The sequence below is a fragment of the Myotis nattereri genome (assembly GCF_964212035.1).
Source record: "Myotis nattereri genome assembly, chromosome: 2".
In the NCBI taxonomy this organism is placed as follows: domain Eukaryota; kingdom Metazoa; phylum Chordata; class Mammalia; order Chiroptera; family Vespertilionidae; genus Myotis; species Myotis nattereri.
Window position 1 is genome coordinate 183,927,221 of NC_138076.1, and position 23,710 is coordinate 183,950,930.

Below are 23,710 nucleotides of genomic sequence, written 5' to 3' on the forward strand. Positions count from 1 at the left end.
GAAAGAGAAAACTATAGTACCTGTTGGTGTCTTAAAATGATGTATGGGCAGTAGGGGCATACATTTTATCTGCATTCAGGAAGTGTTTCAATAAGTAAATCTTCTGGGATTATGTAAGTTTTCTCCTTTTCTAAATTTGTTGTAGCCATTTGCATTTAATTGTCAAATATTCACTGTGAAGAATTTAAGTTGCTTCATTAAGATTTTTCTGCAAGACATCTTACTACCTAAGTCATATTATTTTAACCCCTACACCCCCACCCACACACACACAAAAACCCCTCAATACTCAGGCTGCTTTATTTCAACTAGCTTCTTTTGTATTTTTTATAATGAATCAATTTGAGTGCTAGCTTAAAGTTGTTTTATGATTCAGTTGATTATAATTATTCTGGTATTTAATTATAACATTGTTGATTCTAGATGGGAATTTAATAAAAGGTAGTTTGGATTATGTTCCTGCCTGAATGGATTTGATATTAGAAGTGCCACTTGGGTGTTATTGAAAGGCAGCCTTTCATGAAAAGAGATTGTTACGAATTAGAACTCCAAGAATACATTATGATGATGCTCCAGTGTATTTGAGTTTTAATGTGATATCATAATTTGAACATTTTACAATGCTCATTTTATTTTATTTTACCTTTATTAATGTGTGTTCTACTCCATCAGTTTTTTTTTCCTTTTAGATGTTTAATGTAATATACAATATAAATCTTTTTTGTTTCCTAGCTGAATTATCTTGATGGTACAAAGTGCACTTAAATATGATTTATTACTTCTCTACTTCAAAGAAAAAAGGACTTTCTAAGAGATTTTAGTCATAATTCCTCCTCTGTATGACACTGATTCTTAGATTTTTTTTTTTTTTTTTGAGTGGAAGGGAGGGAAAGAGAAAGGGCAGAGAGAGAGAGAAAGAGAGATAGAGAGAAACATTGATGTGAGAGAGACAAGCCAATTGGCTGCCCTCCCGCACAGGACCTGACGGGGGCTGGATCCAGCCTACAACCTAGGTACATGCCTTTGACTGGGAATTGAACCCAAGACCTTTCTGTGCATGGGCTGATTCTGTCACCACTGAGCCACACCATCCAGGGCTGATTTTTAGACTTTCTAACTTCATTAGTCACTTCAACAGAGAAAGAAAAAACAAAAATAAAACCTCACTCAGTTTGTATACAAATAAATCATCAATGAGATGTTTGATTTTTATTAGTTATATTAAACACATTTTAAATTTAAACTAGCAACAAAAACAGAAACAATTATCCCATTGTAAAATCAGTGAAATTTCCAGAAAGTAGTCTGTAGATCGTTATTGTCAATTAATGATAGCTCATGTTTGAACCTTGACAAATTGTGATTGTTGGGCAATGGAAAAGAAAAGGAGACGCCAGGAAAAGTTGGGCTCTTGGCCTGCTTTTAATTCTAAAAAAAATTGTTATGGGATTGCCTTAGCCGGTTTGGCTAAGTGGATAGAGCGCTGGCTTATAGACTGAAGGGTCCCAGGTTTGATTCAGGTCAAGGGCACGTACTTTGGTTGTAGGCTTGATCCCTGGCCCTGGTCAGGGTGTGTGCAGGAGGCAACCAATTGATGTGTCTCTCTCACATCAGTGTTTTTCTCTGTCTGTCCCCTTCCCTTCCACTCTTTGTAAAAAAAATCAATGGAAAAATATCCTTGGGTGAGGAGTAACAACAACAAAAAATAAAAATAAAAAAATGGAGATATGATAGTTTTTCAGAGTATATATAAGGATTATTTTCACCTTATTATATATAAGCAAAGGCATTGAATAGTGAAATAATTGCTAATATGAAGTTAGGATTTTTAGTTCTGTAATATACTTTATTTTGAAAGGTTGTATATGAATATATACCTGTGTATCTGATCTAAATATATTCATACATGCTCATGATGTGGTCTGTTGCAGGATATAAGTTGATATCTTAAAATATTTCAATTCAGAATGTAGTTTAATCTATTTTAAGTTTAAATAATGTGTTTGAGAGAGCTAGACAAAAATCATTTAAATTGCTTTATTAATGTGTTTTTAAAAGAATTGTTTCCTTGTTTTGTTTGGTTCCCAGTATCACTTGAGTTATACTTGATATGCTAAAATATGCAATGTTTATATCGGCTTATATCCATTCAGTTCAGTCATTTCTCTTTATGCTGTCATTTTTCTTATTCTTAAGTACCCCTATCTCAAGATTCTAGACAGAAATAGGTTTGCTAGTTAAACTTTCTTTATGGAAAATATAATTAATTATACCAGCAATTATTTATATATCAGTTTCAAAAATAATATAAGAACTGTATTTATAGACTTTTCACTTTTATGGGTATTTTCTTCCTAAAATTCTGTGGTGATCAAAATAATAACAAACATTTTTAGAGCAGCTTAAATCCAAATCTTAGTCTTTCTAAGAAATTTAATTCCACTGACAATTCTACCTGCTATCTTTCGTATTCACAGTCCTAATTTATTAATCTGATCCTTTAAAACTATAATTATATCCTAATGAATGAATGAATATTAGCTATTTTTTAAAAATTTCAACTTATTTTTTTGTATGCTAGGGATTAAAGAAATAATTCCTCTCCCCTAACTAAAGCTCCTTTGAAATTATTTTAACAAAACTTTGCTATCTGTTGTATGTATTGTTTTCTTTTCTTCCACTTTGACCACAAATTCCCCCAGGTCTCCGCTGGTTCATCCTCCAAGCCATGGATGCCGCTCGACTCACAACAGCCCAATTCACACTGCTACTGGCTCCCGACTTACTCAGAACTTCTCTGTGTCTGTTCCCACTCTCATCTATACTGGTACGAGACTGCTCAGACTCCAGAGCTGGGGAAGGCAGGCCACAGGCAGAGTGGCTGCAGAGGGCAGGCAGGCAGGTAGTGTAGGCAGGTACCACAAGTCTTGGCTTCTTCCTTTTCTCACTCAAAGTCCAGTTGCAGTGAAGAAATCCTGTATTTAGCCTCCATAGAGGCTCTAACTACATGGAATTGAAAGTGTTTTTCCAGTTTCCAAAGTCTCTTCCATAGGTCTTCTAACAACCCTGGGTTCTGTATGCACACTGTGCGTTTTTGGGGGAATCCTCCAGTATGTATTTTTGCCATTACAGCTACATTTGGTTAGAATAAATATTAATGATTGGATTCTAAACAAAATAGCTTCCAAAGCTTCTGATTTGCTTATGTTCTTTATGTACAAACCTTGTTACAGTAGGGTCTGTTTTATTCTGTGGAAGAGAGCTTTTGGAAAAGAGGTAAGCAACTATGCTGCATAAAATGCAATGACTTTTTGTAGCTATATTCATTTTCCTCTCTGCTGTTTTTAGCTGTGGCACTCTTGATGCTATAGGATAAGGAAACATTTTTCTTTCGATGATATCTGTGTGTGCAAATATAAAAACAGTTGTGAATATTTACACACACCATTTGCAGTCACCGTTGTTTCTTTGGTAACTTAAAAAAGCATTGTTTATTTGCAAGTATTTTCAGTCATGTATTTATTCTTTTTGTTTATTTCTCCTTTTAATATTTTTTACCCCCCTTAGTCTGTCATTTCATGCTTTTTTGCTTTTTTACTTGGCTTATTAACTGTTTCAATGCAGATAATTATTTATTTGAAGAATGATGAATGGTTAAACAGCAGTTGATTGACTTTGGCCTCATACCCAGCTCCACACTTAAGAAATGACTGCTGGCCCTGCCCCAATATTTCCTGGTGTTTGGATCATGCTGCCTTCCATCAAATCCTTTGGCACATGATTATTTAATATTTCTCCACCTTCTTCTGGCAGGATTCCCTTCAATGAAGATCCCAACCCCAATACTCACTCATCAGGACCCTCCACCCCTCTGAAAAACCAAACTTATTCCTTTTCACCTTCCAAGTCCTACAGCCGACAGTCCTCTTCTTCTGACACAGATTTGAGTTTGACACCCAAAACTGGTAAGGCGCTTCCACCCATCTTTTATTTTTTTCTATTTTTTCTTTTTCAAATTTGTTTCTGTTCCTTGTTAGCTTTCCATCCAAGCCTTTTCTCCAGTTTTTTGGCATTTAAGGTTAAAGGTAATGTGAACAGTGATCATTTTTACTACTACAATTAAAATATGAAGATTTTGTATAGTTCAGAAATCGACATTTTATTGATTTTATCACAGTGTAGCTATGAAGTCCAGGATTTATTTTTGCAGTATATACTTTTCATTTCATGCTCAAGAGGAATAACATCTGAAAGCATTTGAATAAAAAGGAACACTATTAGTTGCAGTTGAATTCCTCATGCAGTATAAGCATTTTGAATTCATTGTTTCTGTCTATTTCTGAATATATTTGTAAAGATTTTATTATGAAAAAATCTTTAGAACAATTAATATGGTTATTTTGGAATAATACACCTATTAACTTTTTGTTATTTAAAATGTTTGTTTTTTTCTTGTCTTAATTTCTAGATTAGAAAATAGCAGTTTTTCTGTACTTATTTTTGCATATATTTCAATGTATAAAATTTATAATTTTTTGTCTCCTATGTGTGTTTTGATAATTTGAAATTTTATGAACACATTTTATGACAAAAATTGATTAAAAATTAAATTCCTTCCTTAGTACATAAAATAGAATTAACTTAATCATTAAATTAATATTCTTGAGAAAAAAAAATAAACATTTCAAAGTTAATAGTTTGCAATTTTTGTAAATACTATTTTTGTCTGGCAGTTTCTTGCCAGATTAATGAAAACATTTTGCATAGTTCTTATTTGTGTTATTTTTAATTTATCTTGAATAACCTTATTTTCATGTTAGCCAAGAAATTTATAAAATGACCTGATTTTATGAAGGCAATGTAAAGAAATCTAATTCTAGAACCAGTACTACTTCCAAAGTAAAAGAGGATATTGAAAAAAAGCCTGTAGATTTAATATCTACTTTTATAAATGTAGTCATTTATATGAGCACCTAATTCTTTGAAAAGAGTATCTGTATTTTTATATACACATAATTATGACTGACATCTTAAAATAATTGATATTTAATAGTAATCTTAACCATATTCATGTTAAGCATCTTAACATGATTTGTAGCATCTTAACCATATTCATGGAACCATTCAAATAGTGCTTTTCTCTTTTAAAAAACATATTTATTTATTAAATTGATTGGGGTGACATTGGTCAACATGAACATATAGGTTTCAAGCATGGATTTCTATGATATAATATCTTCAAATAGTGGTTTTCTTTGTTTTTTACTAAACAATGAAATTCTGGCCTTGAATTCATGACAATCAAAACAAGAAAGACTGCCCTAGTCAGTTTGGCTCAGTGGATAGAGTGTTGGCCTATGGACTGATGGGTCCTGGGTTCAATTCCAGTCAAGGGTACATGCCTAGGTTGTGGGCTGGATTCCCAGTAGCGGATGTGCAGGAGGCAGCCAATCAGTGATTCTCTCTCATCATTGATGTTTCTATCTCTCTCTTCCTCTCCCTTCCTCTTTCAAATCAGTAAAAATATATTTAAAAAACAAACAAAAAAACAAGAAAGACTTAGGATAGTATTTGAAGAATAAGTTTTCTTAAAAATATTTTTAAAACTGTCCACTTGCTATTTATTTGTGTATTCCAGGCCACTTTTCAATATTATCTTTAATTTTTGAAAGTATTTCCTTGATCTTTCTGTTTCTTTTTCTTTAGTTCACCATAAAGTCCAAGACTAAAGAAGATTGTCAAGTAATACATTAACTGAACTAGTCTATTCTCTTAGCTTTCTAGTTTGCAGTCAGTTGTATTATCAAATGAAAATATTTTTGTATTTTATTTTCTAGATCCAACTTTTTAGTTTTTTAAAATTTATTTATAATAGAAGTATTCTCATATATTTCTATATTTATAAGCTACCTCTAAATTAACTATTCTTTTCTGCCTATAATTATTCACTACCTCAGTAGCATATTTATAGGATATTAGTTATTTTTAGTCCTTTGGCTTTATCATGATTCCCTGAATATCTTCAAATACTCCTGAGGAGCATTCTCATTTCTCATGGAGATTTAAAATGGCAAAAATGATTGTTCTAAAATTTCTAAAACTGTAATTCAGTATGTATTTCATAATTTTCTGTCTTCTAATTTACCTATATTCAAAATCAGTCTCCTGAGAAATAGAGTAGAAAAGCTGATTATTATTGATTTATTATATGTAAACTAAGGAGCCAAAAATAGAATGAAATTAATAAACCTTAGACTGCGAATTTTTTTTTCCATTCGTAGTTAAAGCTATCATCTGTTTTTCAGGTAGTTCTTATTTAAAAAAAAATTTATATTGATTTATTTCGGTTGATTCAAATTTGTGACATTTTATAAGATTTTATTTTCATACTTTTCCCAAATACTCAACTAGTCACAGTGGAATTTTAGAATGCTTGTGTTAGGATACTGACTTGGCGCCTAACTCAAGCTCATTTTTACTCTTTTTAGTCAGGCTATTAACCATGTGAAGAAATGGTATTTGACCCCTAGGTACCCTCATTTTTGTAAATGCAAATAGTACTATGGTCAAATTTGAGTATTTAAAATTTTAGAGGAGAAAGAAAAGTACTAACATCTTGAATCTGAACAGAAATAACAACATTTATTTATTTAAGATGAATAATGGCAACTGCTTAATGTGGTACTGTTTGATTTTTCAATTTAAATACTCATAGGGATATGTTTGTTTTTTTTTAGTAACATTTGAAGAGCTGTACTTTACCACTTTAAATAAGTATTTCTATTTGAGGCAACAAGTTTCTGGCTTTAAAAATTTGTTAGATGCAGTACATTTTAATCTTCCACATTCTTATGCAAAGAAGGCAGGTAATTTAAGTATTTTAAGGAAATCATCTAAAAGTTATTAGAATGGCGTAAAATCTTACTTTAGTGATTTAAAAATTTTAAAGAATGCAAAGTTTGTAAAGGTTTTGTTAAGTTTTAGACTATGCCTTCTATTTATATTATGTTGGGTATATGTCTTGCTAATGACTTCATAAGCTTAGTGTAATTTGTGTATGCATTTTAAAATTCATTTTTACTGTTATGTTTTGGTTCATCATTGCTTTCCTTATCCTGCATTTTCTGATCATCTTCTGAATGTACATCTTTTTCTCTGCTACTTTCCTCCACAGCACCTTACCCACAGAGTCAAGGGATTTTCCTGTATCCCAGCTCCCCCTCTCTCTCTTGTGGTTCCCTTCATCTTAAAAAGTCCTGTCTCCTCCTCTCGGAATCTAGCCTTTCCCCTCATCATTCTAGCCTTGTCAGCCCAGTTCTGAGGAAAAGTGTTTCTTTCAGTGACGAGCTGTTCCTGGCTGCTTCTGGTAGGATCACCTTAATGTCAGCTTTTTAATCCCTTTGTTTTGAATCATTTTTGATACTACAAAGAAGTAGTGGGTATTTATGCAGGATGTACTTCTTATTTTCTTATTGTTAGACAGATTTAAGTGATTAGAATTATCATGAGGACATGATTGTGGATCACTTGATAGATAATTGTGAATATTCTGCTAAAATTATTTTATAAAAAAGTATTATATTCTAAGGACACAGATAGACATATTTCCAATTATTATTAGGTTCTTATTACTAGAGTGTCTGTTTTACTTTCTTTCCCTTCATACCAACTCTATTCTCATTGGACCTTTACCATCATGTTGCTAAACCATATGGTTACATTAGTAAATTATTCTGTTTGAATCAGTTTAAGTCTCGTTTTGGTAATATTATTTCATTATCCTTTTTTTTCCTGTCCATTGCTTTAATTTTTCAAATTATTCTGTATTTTTTTATATTTCATATACCTCTACAAACTTACATTTTTTTTATGGTTTTCAATATGCTTCATGTAAAGAGCTTAGTTTAATTTCTATGTTTAGTATTGTATAGTCTCTAAGAATCATGTTTAGGTTACTACAAGGACAATAAATTTCCTTTTTTTTAAAAAACAGAACAGAATGGGACTATACATATGCTAACCTTTGTTTCCTTATCCAAGAACAGCTAAAAATATAAAAGTCATTATAGTGACTATGACTATATGTTTCTTCAGTTTAAATGGTGGGATTGATGAACTAGTGACTCTAGTTTGTAGAGAACTGGCTTCTCACCTGTCCCCTGCTTTCTGTAATTCTTTTACCATAGTTGATCTTTTGGTATTATCAAAAGAATAAAATAAGGTAGGGAAAGAAGTTTATAATGAAGCCTATAAAAATATATCTAAGAAATTGTGAAATATAATTCTTTCATGCATAACGACATACATTTGTGATGTGTCTATTACATGTTTGTGATTTTTAGTTTTTAAAAAAATTATGTTGATTTTTGCAAACGAGTGTGGAAAACTATGGATATTAATGCTGTTTTGACATTAATGTTATGTTTAGGAACGGAATTTATCAGAAAACACATATGACTATATTTCAAAATTACCCTGAAATTCATGCTCTTTAGAGAATTTTGGAATATTTTAAGGACAATTAGTGCTTTCCTTTTTATACTTAATTTTAGACAAACATTTAACATTTCTCATATTTAGTATTCTAAAATTGTTAGCATAAGTAATTGGTATTATCATGATTATATTTTATTGGAAGATTGATTTACAAAATTGAATATTATGCAAAAATTCAATACTTTAATTTAAAAATAATTTTTAGAACAAATTAAGTCTAAAACTAGTTGTGATCAGTAGAACGTTGACATATTGCTTCTAAAATGAACTTGCTGAGTAAAATATATGTTTACTTGCCTCAAATACTTTTAAATGTTTGGATCATTTAAACAGATTTTGACTCATGATATTTATGAAGATGAATGCAATTAATCTTTCTGCTTCTATAGTTGTTTTTTTGTTATTTATGTACTGATGTTCTGTAGGAATGGGAAGTGGTAGTGCTGGAAAAGAAGGGGGGCCATTTAAAGCTCTTTTAAGACAACAGACGCAGTCAGCATTGGAACAGAGGGTAAGATTCACTCAACGTTCTTTATGTTTACATTGTTGATGTAATTGTATTATCAATCTTCCATGTACTTATAACTTATTTCCATACTGCTTTTGATCATGTATCTGTAATGTAATTTCAAAGTCTAAACTGTATTTAAGGTATCATAGTGATTTGTTTATGTATAATAACTTTTAATTTGGAATAATTGTATAACTATTTTTGTTTTATCCTTCAGTTTCTTACTAGAAATAGTCTATTTGCAAATATTCATTGAAGGTGAAATTATTTCTAATTTTACATTAAATTATAATATATAAAAAGAAATAATAGATATTTTTCCTAAAAAAATACTTAGTTTTAAACATTAAAGTATATTATTAGTATATTAATATTTTTATTTGCTGAGATTATATTTATTACTGGCCAATCTCTTTAGCATAAGAAATGCACAGATTTCATATTACTATGGATTAACATAAATAATGTGGTTGTTCAGTATTTGAGTACATTTCTTTAAAATATTATAGGTTAACATTTTATTGAATATGTTAAATGGAAAAATGAGTAGTTAAGTTATTGGATGATTTTTCTCTTTTCATTTTTATTTTTTTATAAACTTCAATGCTAAGGGAGGATCGCCTCATAGGTTCTGTAGAAGGCGGGTATGTTCCTCAAACATGTGTGAGAGCCTATTTCTTGTATGGTAGTTTTTCTAGTTTTAATATTGATCATTTAAGTTTCATTTATGCTTTTAACACATGTTGCCAGCTTTTTTTCTTTTCGTAATGCAAAGTTTTTTTCTTTAGTTAATAGCACTATGAGGCTGTTTTTGTTTTCTTTTTCCTACTTAACTAATACAGTGCATGATTTTATGTCCTGTCAGTTACTTTAAGGCACAGTTCCATAGCTCTCATTATGTCTGATTTACAGAATGTCTTTCACAGTTTCTATTTTACACTAGCATTTAAAAAAAAAGTTGCAATATAGCAAATACTTATAAAAGGATGCACTTTATAAAACAAAGGTGTGTTTTCCCCCTAGAGGTTGGCCTTTTGAGAATACTTGTGTTTTTCAGATTCCATTATTATGAACAATATGATTTTTTTTTTTTTTAGGCTTTCTTTGCTTGTGCTGAGAGTATCTGTGTATGCACTGTTTGCCTTTTAGACAGGCTGGAGAGAATAGACCTGTACTAAGCAGAGTGATGAGACGTTAGCTGTACCAGGTTCTTGGCTTTATACCCTATTAAGCAGCTATTACCTTTCAGCTATTCTCACAGCTTGCAGGCACAAAAAGCCCACCTAAATATTCACACCATCCATTGAAAGCAAATCAAGATAAGGACTAAAAAGAGGGAGAAGAGGGCCAGAGTGAAGGTGTGTGTCCCCTTATCATTTTTTAGTGCAGAATGCTCTGACTTCCACCCCTCCCAGTTTTGTATTCTCTGCAGAGTCCCTTTCACTAGGAATATGTCCTGTAATCTAATTATCATTCTAGTATTCACAGGAACAGAAAAACTTGGGTTGCCTTGATGTTTGATATAATGAGATTTTGCCTGTATGTTGTACCTGTGACTTTACTCTCTGTACTAAGAACGTTTAAAAACATCTAGCATTATAAGAAAAATAATTCTAATCACTGAAAATGGTTTTGGATTTGGTTTCGATAAAATTTATGTTTACAAATATGCTTTTAAACATTCTTAAAATTTTGGACACATTAACACATTGGGCATACGTTACTAGATAATCTTCATGGAATTAACAGCAGAGGTGTGGAGAACTTTAAATTTTCATTTACAATTTGGTAAAACCTGAGTTAGCAATATATTTATATAACCTTAACCTTGCAGTATCAGTTACTTGAGTTTATGAGACCACCTCTCTACCCCGTGTACAAAATAAATAGAAAGAGCATTATTATCTTTGACTTTCCTATTCTTTTGTGGCTGCCAGTAGTGTGGCTTTATTTTGGGAAATATTTGTAGAGAAATATGAAGAATTCTGTCCATATGTGTTCAGATGTGCCTTAACTCTGCCAAGTTGAGCACTGAATCAAGTTGAACCTAGGCTAGTTGTATCATTTTTTTATATTCACTTTAAACACATTTATTTCTACCTCTTGCCACCTTTAATAAATTGTATTGCTTTTTTTACTTGAGGAAAAGAGAAACTTTGCTGAAAATCCTTTATTTAATGGATTATTCAAGTAGAGTTCTCAAAAATAAAAGTATTTTCCCCCTTTCACAAAAATTTTAAAAAACCCGAGGCCTAGTGCATGAAATTCGTGCATGGTGCACTCTCTAGGCCTGGCCAGTGATCAAGTGTGAGCATCTGGGTGGAAGGGCAGGTCCCAGCTGACCTCTGGGCCCTGGGCAGCACCTGGGTCCCCGAGCTCCCGTGCACCCCCCTCTGCCAGAGTCATGGCGCCCGAGTCCCCATGTGGAGATGCAGTGAGCACGGCCAGATGTTGCGGGCCAGGGTGCAGCATGGGCCTCTGGGCCGCCCAGCGGCGCCACACGGGAGCCAGGTGGGCAGTGTGCTCTCTCCCAGCCAGCCTCGCAGACTGGCTCTTGTGTGAACCCACGGAGAGACCGACCAGCCCCTGCGGTCCCGGCTCACCCGAATGAGGCTGCGTGGGTGTGGGGCGGGCTCCTCACAGGCGCCTGGCACCTCAGCGTGGGGGTTTCCCCAGCACATGAGCCCTGGCGTCCCGGGGGAGGTAAGCAGGGGGAGTAAGAGTGAGCTCGGCAGACACCCCACATTCTCACCGCACCTCCATCCCCGTCAACCCCGCCCCCAGGTAGCTGGCAAGAGGTCGCAGCACGTTGCTAATGCCTGCTATGTTCCTCGCCACACCCTGGTGGTCAGCGCACATCATAGCTAGTGGTTGAACTCCTGGTCTCCCAGTTGAACGACCGCCCGAGGGGACAATTTGCATATTAGGCTTTTATTATATAAGATAAGTTGACAAGATCTTGGAAACAGGTGTCAGATTACTGGAAGATGAGAAATAGAATTAAAAGTTTTATTTAGATTTAGGTTTTGCCTATGAACTATTTGATATAAGGCAAATAGATATATTTTTCAATATGACTCTTCTTTCACCTGTAAGAAAAATAAAATTACTCTGTCAATTCTGGGATGTTTATTTTTCTTCAATAAAGAAACCTAGTTAACTTAGTTTGACCTAGTGTTTTTTAAATATATTTTACCATGGAATCTTTCATTTAAATATGTTTTAGTGAGGAACACATTTTGGGGAAACATTGATAAAGAGCAAACCTATTTAATAAATTATGACTTTTTTAGAAGTGGGGGTACAATTATATAATAAATCATAGGAATCTGGCATGGGGTTTTATGTCTAGAAAGTTACTCTGGTCTCTTAGGATAATAAAAAGAACATATGATTTAAAAATAAGCTATTTAAACATCTAAGAAAAATCCTATTTAAATCTTAAAAGTGATACTCCCTTGTGTTCTCAAGATTTTTCAACTAGCCTTCCTGAGTACATGCTATTAATAGATTTATGCTACATGCACTTGGCTTATGTCAAAACATCAACATATGAAGTCTTATCTAGGTACCAAAGGGCAAGATGTTTTAAATATAAGGATTTTCCAGAGGAAACGTCTCCTATAGTCCCTGGAAGTTTCATCTGAGCAATGAAAGCAGTGTGTGCTTGGGCTGATCTTAAGGAAGCTGTCCTTGTGGACTAGAGAACCCATACATTCATCAGGTATAATAATAGACTAGAGATTAAAATCAACTCTTTAACTTAATGTTTTAACCAGAAATAATACGAAGCCAGATGAGGTTTGTTGTTCAATAAGAGTCTAGGCCAGTGGTTCTCAACCTTCCTATGCTGCGACCCTTTAATACAGTTCCTCATGTTGTGGTGACCCCCAGCCACAAAATTATTTTCGTTGCTACTTCATAACTGTAATTTTGCTACTTCTTTGAATCGTAATGTAAATATCTGATATGCAGGGTGTATTTTCATTGTTACAAATTGAACATAATTAAAGCATAGTGATTAATCACAAAAACAATATGTAATTATATATGTGTTTTCCGATGGTCTTAGGCGACCCCTGTGAAAGGGTCGTTTGACCCCCAAAGGGATCGTGACCCACAGGTTGAGAACCGCTGGTCTAGGCCCTCTTGAGCTCAGTTTTTTTTTTTTACCTAAAATGTGGAGATAATAGTACCTCTTTCTTAGGGTATGGGAACAATTTTAAAGGACAGTTTTAGAATACTTTGCTCAGGGCTGGTACATTCTGAGTACTTCATAGCAGCCACTGGTGATTGTGGTGGAGATGATAGGTGGTGACCTCATAGCTACAGGTAGGCTGTAGACATGAGCAGTAGTTCTGAGAAGGTTGAATAACTGCCATTTTCTATACTGTAAGTTAAAATATGTGTGTTAAAGTGAATGGGTGTGCTGCATGCATGAACCGGAGAGATGCAGCACAGATTGAAGTTGGCCTCTGCCTCTTTGGGCAGCTATTTCCCTACTTTTTTTGCTGTGACCCTCTAGGTCAGCGGTTCTCAACCTGTGGGTCGTGACCCCTTGGGGGGTCGAACGACCCTTTCACAGGGGTCGCCTAAGACCATCGGAAAACACATATATAATTACATATTGCTTTTGTGATTAATCACTATGCTTTAAATTATGTTCAATTTGTAACAATGAAAATACATCCTGCATATCAGATATTTACGATTCATAACAGTAGCAAAATTACAGTTATGAAGTAGCAAGGAAAATAATTTTATGGTTGGGGGTCACCACAACATGAGGAACTGTATTAAAGGGTCGCGGCATTAGGAAGGTTCAGAAACACTGCTCTAGATGCTTTTCCTCTTGTCCATTTATCCCATCTTCGGAAATTTGGGTAGAAGAGTCAAAGAATCCGAAATAAGGAAAGCATTTAGGTTCATTTTTTCATACATCAAGTCTTATATGCAGATTTTAAAAAAATATATGTTTTTATTGATTTCAGAGAAGTAGAGAGAGGGGGGGGGGAGAGGGGAAACATCAATGATGTGAGAAAATCATTGATCGGCTGCCTCCTGCATACCCCCCCACCCCCTCCTGGGGATTGAGCCTGCAACTTGGGCATGTGCCCTTGACCAGAATCGAACCTGGGACCCTTCAGTCCGCAGGCCAACACTATCCACTAAGCCAAACCGGCTAGGGTTGCAGAAGTTTTTAATATGTGAATTTACCCAATTTATTTTTATGTTTTAGAAGGAAGCAGTACTTTCCATTTGCTTAAGAAACTTTTATTTTCAGTGTCTCTGGTCCAGAATATTTATAATATAGGATGTTCCAAAAAATGTATACACACTTTGAATAATTATTAATTCCAATGGGTTAAATTGGAAAAGAAACATCAATTGAGCTATCAAAAATATGTATGTGTATATATTTTTGGGACATCCTATATTTAAATGTAAAGAGTAAATTGAAGGGGCTTTTTTATATTATGCCTCAGTATTTTGAGGAAATTAAAAACTTGTGTTCTTTTTTTTATATATATATATATTTTATTGATTTTTTACAGAGAGGAAGGGAGAGAGATAGAGAGCTAGAAACATCGATGAGAGAGAAACATCGATCAGCCGCCTCCTGTACATCTCCCACTGGGGATGTGCCCGCAACCCAGGCACATGCCCTTGACCGGAATCGAACCTAGGACCTTTCAGTCCACAGGCCGACGCTCTATCCACTGAGCCAAACCGGCTTCGGCGAAAAACTTGTGTTCTTAAAATCGAAAAAATTCTTTTTCTAAGATTTAGATTATTAGGTAAAATACTCAAGTTTGTAGTAACACAAGCTTACCTGGACATTTTATCACTTAAAACATATATTGAAAAAGTTCAGGGGGCAATAAGGCATTTTGACTAAATATTTTGTAATACATTTAAGTGAAATTCCCCTTCTGTCTTCTCCCTTGCCTTCCCTTTCCTCTGCTTTCATTTGGGCCAAACCTACCCACTTCCGTAAATTGTTTTTTTACTCTTCTTTACATAGCCTAGGCTTTCTTGCCCTTATTAATTTAAAGATTACTTATACATTCTAACTGAATTACCTTCTAATTATATATACATACACATGCATATATACATACACATACATATATATATATGCATATATACATATACATATATACATTTATTCTGTATCTTCCTGGGTTACTGAGATGTACCAAACTGTTTGCCTTTTGCTGAATGACTCCAATTGCTATGCTTTGTTAAATTATGTTTTGGTGAATTTGTATTTTCCATCTTTTACGTTTGTATTCTCCAGTCAGTGTTCTTGCTGCTTTTAATGTACCTGCTTCTAGTAGTATTCTGTATCTCTTTATCTTCCAGCTTTTATTTGCTGCATTTAATCTACTGTGGTCTGGGAAAAGGATACTGAGATTTTAGAATATGTCCCTAAAGTTGTATCTTTAAAATTATTATGTGCCATACTGTGAATATGGCCAGTGGAGATTTCTTATGAATAAAGCACATAAACTTTAGTACTTGGAACCATAACAGTTCATTTTACTGTTGAGAGCCCTGTTTTGCTTATTTTCCAGTTCTCAGTTAGGTTCTGAATAGCTGAGGCTACTCGTAAGTGATTTCTGGTTAAGTGAGCTATATTAATCTTGGATCCAGACAAGTCAGATATTTAGTTCCCTGACCCAAATGCAACTTGAATAATGTGATAGACCTTTATATTTGGGCAGCTGCAGGGGCTCCCTTTTCTTCCCGGGTACCATTTCAATGACTTTCCTTTCTCTACTGTTTTCTTCTCTCACATGCTTCTCTTTGTCTCTAAATTGATGAGATTGATGTCCTTGAGAGAGAAAGGAAGAATATAGCTTCAAAAAACGTGTGGAATTGTATTGCTTCCCTTGCTGGTATCACTTACCTCTCTCCTTTCCTTAAAATACATTTATGAACTTACATTTTCTCCTGCTGCCCTGGTCTCGATAGAGTAATCACACAGCGATTCTCTACACACCTCAACTTGAAATTTGCCCTATCTTCACCATTCTATATATTTCTTAACCCACACGGCTCAGCCTCTCCCTACGTCTCCCTCAGTCCCACATTCTTTTAGATCTCTAGCTCCAGGCCTTCCGAGTCTTCCCAGTGGCCTGGACTTGGGGAAAAGCATTAAGTGAGGGGGAGGCAGTCCCATTAAGAAGCAGGTATGGGGTAGAGGGGAATCTCCTCATCTCAACTCGAAGTCCTGTCAGAGTAGGAGATTGAGAGGAAGGAACTCCGAGAACATTTTTCTTACTGGGAATTGATGAAAAGAGTGCTTTGGTTCTGCATATATGAGAAAGTGGATTAAAAACTCTAAACATCCAAGGAAACTTACATACAAAGCATGTGTAATGTATAATTGGTAACCTTTGTTAAGGGATGGAATTTGTTTCGTTATGACAGCTTTTTAACAAGCAAATTTTTGGTACTTTACATACTCAGTTATATTTTTTCCTCTTGTTTCTACTAGGAATTTCCATTTTTTACCTTGACGGCATTTCCTCCTGGATTTCTTGTGCACGTTGGGGGTGTTGTTAGTGCACGCTCTGTGAAGCTTTTGGATCGTATCCACAATCCTGGTACGTTCTTTAAAAGTTTGTTTTTGATGTTTTATTTATTTAGACTATGATTATTAAAGTTGATTTTTATAATGCTGTTTTTAAGCCAAATTTATCTGCATGAGAAATGAAAAATAGTATAAACTGACACATGTAGCTTTAAAATATTTTCACTGACCTTAATTAAATATAAACTTAAGAAGAAGTATAATTTAGTTACGTTTTTATACAAAATAAAAATACAAATCTTGATTCACTTTTGGCCAAGGGAATCATTAAGTATCTTTTAAGTCCTCTATTTTCTTTGAGCCAGGCAGATACAGTTGACCCATTGCGACCATTAAATTAAGGTGTTAGTTCTTTTGATTGGCAATAACTCTTTTTTATATTTTCTGGCAATAACCCTTTATAGATTATTTGAGTTATTTCCTTATTCCTAAAAGAAGTATTCTTTTAAAATGTAATTGTAAACCTGTGTAGAGTACCTAAGAATTAAAAACAAAACTGTCCTATTCCTTGGATTCTTTTGGGTAGCTATTTGTTCTGTATAACCGAACAAGTAAGAATGAAAGCTCACTTCTTTAAGACATGGGCCATCATTATAAAAGAAGAAAAGCATTAAAGTCCCAGTAATTTCAGGCCCTTAGGTTAGAAATGGCTTGGTGATTTTTCTTTCTTTTTTTTTTTTAATATTTTTTATTGATTTTTTACAGAGACGAAGGGAGAGGAATAGAGAGTTAGAAACATCGATGAGAGAGAAACATCAACCAGCTGCCTCCTGCACACTCCCTACTGGGGATGTGCCTGCAACCAAGGTACATGCCCTTGACTGGAATCGAACCTGGGACCCTTCAGTCCGTAGGCCGACGCTCTATCCACTGAGCCAAACCAGTCAGGGCATTGGTGATTTTTCTAAATCTAAAATAAGCATGATAAATGTGGTAGGAACTTTTCGTACGGAATGTGTTCTTGCATCTTTCTGACAAGATGCCCAATCACTTGCTCAAGGCATTTATTATTTTAATGTCATACCTTAAACCTGACTTTATACTAATATTCTTATTTGGCATATATACATATATACTTTTGAAAAATTTAAATTGTCACTTCTAATGACCTCCTTCTGAGGCCTGTACTGACAACTATAAAAAGAGTGAAATGCTTTGAAATTATTAATGCCAAACATCGCAGATAACGATTTTGAGGATACATAAAATTACTATTCTTTTAAATTACAGTAATCTGTGCCCTGTGGTTTGATGTCATTTATTTTGAGTTACTAATTACAGAGAAACAATGGAATTTTTAGACTCTGAACAAGATTTCAGAGAAGCAATACTAGCTGGGATTATTTATAAAAACTCTAAAGCTGAGTGAATATATCTTTTAAGCATCAGTCTTCTTTTTTTCTATGATTTATTATTTTTCCCCCTGTTTCTTATTTTTCTGGTCAATTTAAGAACTTTTCCCCCCTCATATAGTATTTGTATATTCTGCAGTAATTAAAGGCAAATTTAGACTGATGGCAGTTTAATGAATTGAGACCTTGAGGACTATGCAAAGTTTATATTTTTGTGTTTAGGAACTTGGATTATTTGGAAAGTGCAAGGAAATACTGGGTTTAGATACATGACACTAACTATATGACCAAGGCTAGTTGCCTGTGTTTCTGTGGGCCATTGACTCAAATATTTTGAAAGATTGCATACACTTATATAATTACTTCAAAAATGATATTAGGAATATATTCAATTATTGGTAATGTCTTTTTATTTACATTTTCAGAAAATATTTATTTATTTATTTTTAATCCTCACCCAAGGATATTTTTTTCCATTGATTTTTAGAGAGAGTGGAAGAGAGAGGGAAAGACAGAAATATCGATGTAGAGAAACACATCGACTGGTTGCCTCCTGCATGAACCCTGAACAGGGCCTGGCATGGGGAGGAGCATGCAACCAAAGCACATGCCCTTGACCAGAATTGAACTGAGACCCTTCAGTCCTCAGGCTGACGCTATATCCACTGAGTCAAACCGGCTAGGGCTTATTTACATTTTTATTGTTGCTTCCATGTACTCTGAGTAAGTAGTATGCAAGTCTGGGAGAACAAATGAAGGTTATTTAAATAAGTTTAAGTAGAGAGCTATATTTAAAATCATATTATTTTGTACAAAAAACTGCTTTGTGGGATCTGTTGTACTTGTCAGTATATTCTAGCTGTGCAAGAAATGTTAAGAATCCAGGCCCAGAGAAGAAAATAGGAACCCTTATTAAGAATACATTTTGTATACTGTATTACTAGCTCATTCATTCTTTGCCTTTCCTTTCTTTTCAGAGTAGTTTTTCAATTCACATATAGAAATTCTTAGTTAATAATGGGCTATTTCCCAAATGATTATGGACATAAACATATAAATGCTTTAATGGTATATAAGTTATATTTTAATTTTGTTTTATCTTCAGTTAAATACGAATCAGTTGTATATTCTAAAGATTCCAGTGTTAATTTGATATAGATATCACATTCTTTTGACTGCTTAGTACATCTTTTACACTTTAAAAAGAAACATTTTCTTAAGAACATTTTCTTAATCTTCACTCCATTAAATAATTATTTATGAAAACATTTCAATTTGTTGAAAATAGCTGAATGTTAAAACAAAACAAAACTCTAGATTAGCATCTACCATAATGATGTTGTATTAATTTTATGACACTGAGTTCATCTGCAGAACTTAGGATGAATTGAGATACATGTGATAATGTTAAAAGTGCTGTATTTGCACTCTCAAATGAATGCTGCAGCAATTTTTTTTTTTGACTAGTGAGTATGGGAAATTTGCATTTTCAACTGAGTGTAGAGGAAAAAAATCTTATTTTAAAACCACTACCACCTGCAAATTCTATGGATTATTATTTTGGAGTTATTTCTTTTGAACTTTCTCCTTTGTTAAGTACTTAGCAAACCAGGTCATATAATAAAGGAACAAATGGGGTGGTTTTAAAAATCAAGGTAATTATCTTAAAGAATTAAACTTTAGTTAATGTTAGATTATGACAGCATGCTCCTCCTTCTCTTTCTATTTCAACTTCTTATTAACTCTGCTGTCTGTGTCTTTCCAGTTCCTGTCGAGTGGTGTTGTCAATTGTGTTCTTGTTTATAGTTTGTTTCCCCCCCTACTATTCTGCACCTAAAACTGATCTTCTAATTTGCTGTTTTGAACTCAGCCTTTGTCGGAATTATGGGTAACACAAGATCTTACAAACTGCTAGACTGGAATAGTTTCAATTCAGGTATTTTAATGGTCATTCAGTACTACATACGCTGACAAAAATTATGGCAGCTCAGTGAAGTTTTTAGAAATGTTCTAGATTAAATAGGTTTCATATCAATTCAGTTATATAGATATATTCTTCAGTACATATATTCTAACTCTCATAATTTCCATGGAAATGCAAATATAAAAATGTGTGAACTAAAATGAATTAATTAAAACCATAGAAATACCATAAATTATAAATGACTTTTGTTAGTTGACTGACCTTCAGAATAATAATTTTAAAATATGTTATGTTTTGGACATTTTTTTCATATCAGGTAAATGACACAAGAATTAACTTTATGATTAAGGAAATATTAAATATAAGCATTAAATGACTAGCTTGATAATCTTAAAGTATATTTAAACTTCAATCTAGGTTTGAATATAATGTACTTTGTGCTCTATAAATATGATAATAATGTAACTGTTAGCATTTTTTATTTATAATTCTAAAAGTGTTCCAAAATTTGGTAAGAGCAGATTTTGGGAAGATTAACAGCTTGCATAAGCTTTCCTCATTCCCCTTCTACATGAGAATATACACTTTCTTTTTAATTACTTTTACATACAGATATTGTTTGTAGCTTTTAAAGAAACTAAACTAAGATAACTTTACAGCTGATGATGTGGTTTAAAGTCAAAGTCAGTTAATTTTTCTTTCTTTTCTTTTTAAAAATTAAATTTATTGGGGTGACATGGTCTGTATATTGCACTGCACTACCCAAAGTCTAACCATCCTCCGACCCATATATTAGGCCTCCTCCACTCCCCACTCCTACCTCTTCCCTCTGGCAACCACCACACTGTTGTCTGTGTCCACAAGTTTCAGTTTTATATCCCACATATGAGTGAAATCATATGGTTCTTAACTTCTTTTGACATTCTTATTTTACTTAGAATAATGTTTTCGATTTTCCTTTTTGATAAAAGAATTATTCTTTTAATAATACAGATATCTTAATTTTGATGTTATTTACATGTTAGAATTAAACAGTAGAATCATCTTGATTCAGTATCAGAAGCTGTTATTTTGCCTAAAGAATCTTTTCAGTTCTTTGTGTCAGAAAAAACAAAAACAAAAATCCAGAAGCTCACTTTTTTAGATAATACCCTATAATCTTTTCAATATTGTAAACTGTCTTTGTTCTTAGGAGGCCAGGATTTAAGTTCTGATGTAAGTAATGCATGTTTGACTATGAAGTAACTCATGTTCATCATGCAGATTTACCTAAATTCAGTCTAGTAAACAATCTGACCAGGTCCAACCTTTGCAGATTTTGACTGACATCACTTGGTAAATCTTTAGGGGAATTATCTCTATTGGCTATCCAAGTTTTGGCCAGCATGTTCTCACAATGATTAGAATGAAAATAATCATTTTTAATGTAATGCTGTATACTTAGTTTTTAGTAAGGAATTAAAAATACCCTGTTTGATTCCTTTAATAAATAAGAATATATATTTAAAACATTAGGGAGATTAGTATAGTGGGAAGAAAAAAAGCTTATTATGTAGAAAAAGGACACTGAGAGCAGATTAATCATTAATAATTTAAAGAGTTGAAACCTTGTCAGGGCAGCGATGTTGAGGGTGAGATGTGTGTGTTAGATGACAGAACAGTCCTGAAAAGCGGAAAGGGCAAAAGATAAGTCTTATAGACATAATAAAGACTTTGTCCCATGTAAGCAAAATTACAGAATTTGGCAAGGAGAAACATGGTTGAGGAAGCAGTATATCTTGCCATCATTTAAAAATAAAGTCCAGTCATAAGTGTATGGGAAAAAAAGATGGATAGACTATTCAAAGAACATAAAAGATGACTGTCAGTTTAATGTTCTCATAGTTGTATGCTTTTGACTGAGGTTTTAGAATCATTATGGTAACGGTACATATTCAGACATCAGGCTGATTTTGACATTAGTTTAGGGAAAATAACTTGATATTTCTGAAGAAAAGTGATATTTTGGTAAATATATTAAAATTATTTATGTTTTCTTCTCTGTAATAGGGAATATTGCTGTCCCATATTACTATATGAATCAAGAGCTGACCAAGTCAGTGAGAAAACTACTTTTTGATGTAGTTTCTACTAATGCTAAAAATTGTTCATCCATACTGTGTATTCTCTGATACCATGTATTATATGATGTATCATCAATTTAATAATAGCCTACTTATCAATTATTAGACATTCTTATTTCACAAACATTAAAATGTAGAATGGTATAAGAAAACATTTTATGTTACACAATAACATTTCATGAAATACGATATATCATGCAAGCATTTACTATAATTTATTTTGTGCCATGCAGTTTGTTAGATAGTAAGTGTGCAAAGATGCCAGGGCCTGAAAAATATGTGAGTCGTTTACTGTGTGGTCTGATGTGATACAAGATACAGTGTTAGAGAGGAAGGCATGATTAACTCTATGTGGCAAGGAAGTTTGTAGAAGTAATTCTTGAGCTCAGATTTTAAAGGATATATAGGCAATTCATGTATATTTATATTTTAGACAGTGTTTTTGGAGCTGTGTTACTGTACATTCTTTGAATGTAGTTCTGAAACTTTCAGCATTTGCAAAGTAATATCCTAGGGCCAGTACTCATTTGATGTTACTTCATTCTTAAGTTTTCCCATTGAGTACAAAATGTCTTTGTTAGTTTAGCTCCCCTCCCCCTTCCCTTTTTGCCTGCTTTGCTATCTTAGTTTGTGTTAACTACAGTGATAGAAAATATTTTATAGAGCAGGAAGAGAGAACTCAGTATCTGAGAATTTATTTTATGAATATTATCTTTTATTATCTTGCTTTTTATGTTTTTGGCCTAGTACCAGATTATGTTTAAGGAAATATTTATAGAATATACATATCAGTCTGAGCGTCCAAAAATTTTTTTAAAAATAATTTTAAAGAAAAGCTTTTATTTAGTGGATATTCATGGAGTGTCTGCCATATCTTAAGCACAGTGTTGGAGATTGGGAACACCATTCTTCAGCCAGGCAGAGATCCTATTTGCACATCTAGTCTAGGTTACTTTTTATACTGTTTTGCTGTGTGTGTGTGTGTGTGTGTGTGTGTGTGTGTGTGTATTAGTTAAATGGAGGTAGGCTTTCTTGGAACTTGAATTCTACTGATGATCTCAGCAATTATTCTTTTTACTACATTGAGAGGGAGGTGCACATAAGGAAACGTGCAAACTAAGTAGTGAAGCAATTTTTAGGCTTTAGTATTTTTAGGAAATAGATATGTACAGGTTGGGGCAAAAGTAGGCTTATAGTTATTTGTATGGAAAATAATACAATAATTAATAGATAACAACACAAGAATAAATGGTGTTTTGCATTCTCACAACTGTAAACCTACTTTTGCTCTACCCTGTAGAATTCAAGAAGGCATAAATATAGCATGTATGCTGTGAACTTTTCTTCATATATAAGGTAACATATAAATATATATAATTTTCTCTCTATATAAAGTAACTATATTCATTACTATCCACTTTTTTACTGTCTAAAAATTACATATATAATCTTAATTGTGAAATTTCACTCTTTATATGTATAATAGTGCAATCGGATATTCATTACATTATTATAATGTAACATGTAAATGTAATATATAATTTTTTCTTTCTATATATACTGTAATTGGTCTTTATATATGAAGAGTATAAGTTCAAAATTAGGGAGAAGTTTACATATAACTTTTTTTTCACAAATAGTAAAGAACTCCAGTTTAGTCTAACATGGATTATATCTCAGCTACCTCCTAACATCCCAAATTCC

At 33.3% G+C, this 23,710-nt stretch overlaps 1 protein-coding gene across 5 annotated transcripts in view; it reads left to right on the forward strand.

Annotated features, from left to right (window-relative positions):
* The window catches only part of C2CD5 (C2 calcium dependent domain containing 5), a gene marked incomplete at its 5' end in the record, with an annotated part of 95,122 nt that overhangs the window by 22,745 nt on the left and 48,667 nt on the right, over nucleotides 1–23,710 (forward strand). For 2 of the 5 annotated variants that reach the window (XM_081083325.1, XM_081083329.1), the window contains 3 exons: nucleotides 2,703–2,827; nucleotides 8,922–9,007; nucleotides 16,512–16,620. In XM_081083325.1, coding sequence (XP_080939451.1) covers nucleotides 2,703–2,827; nucleotides 8,922–9,007; nucleotides 16,512–16,620 — 320 coding nt within the window. Of the gene's footprint in view, nucleotides 1–2,702; nucleotides 2,828–3,813; nucleotides 3,966–8,921; nucleotides 9,008–9,618; nucleotides 9,652–16,511; nucleotides 16,621–23,710 lie in introns of all 5 variants that reach the window. The other 3 variants (XM_081083327.1, XM_081083328.1, XM_081083326.1) reach the window with 2 other exon arrangements.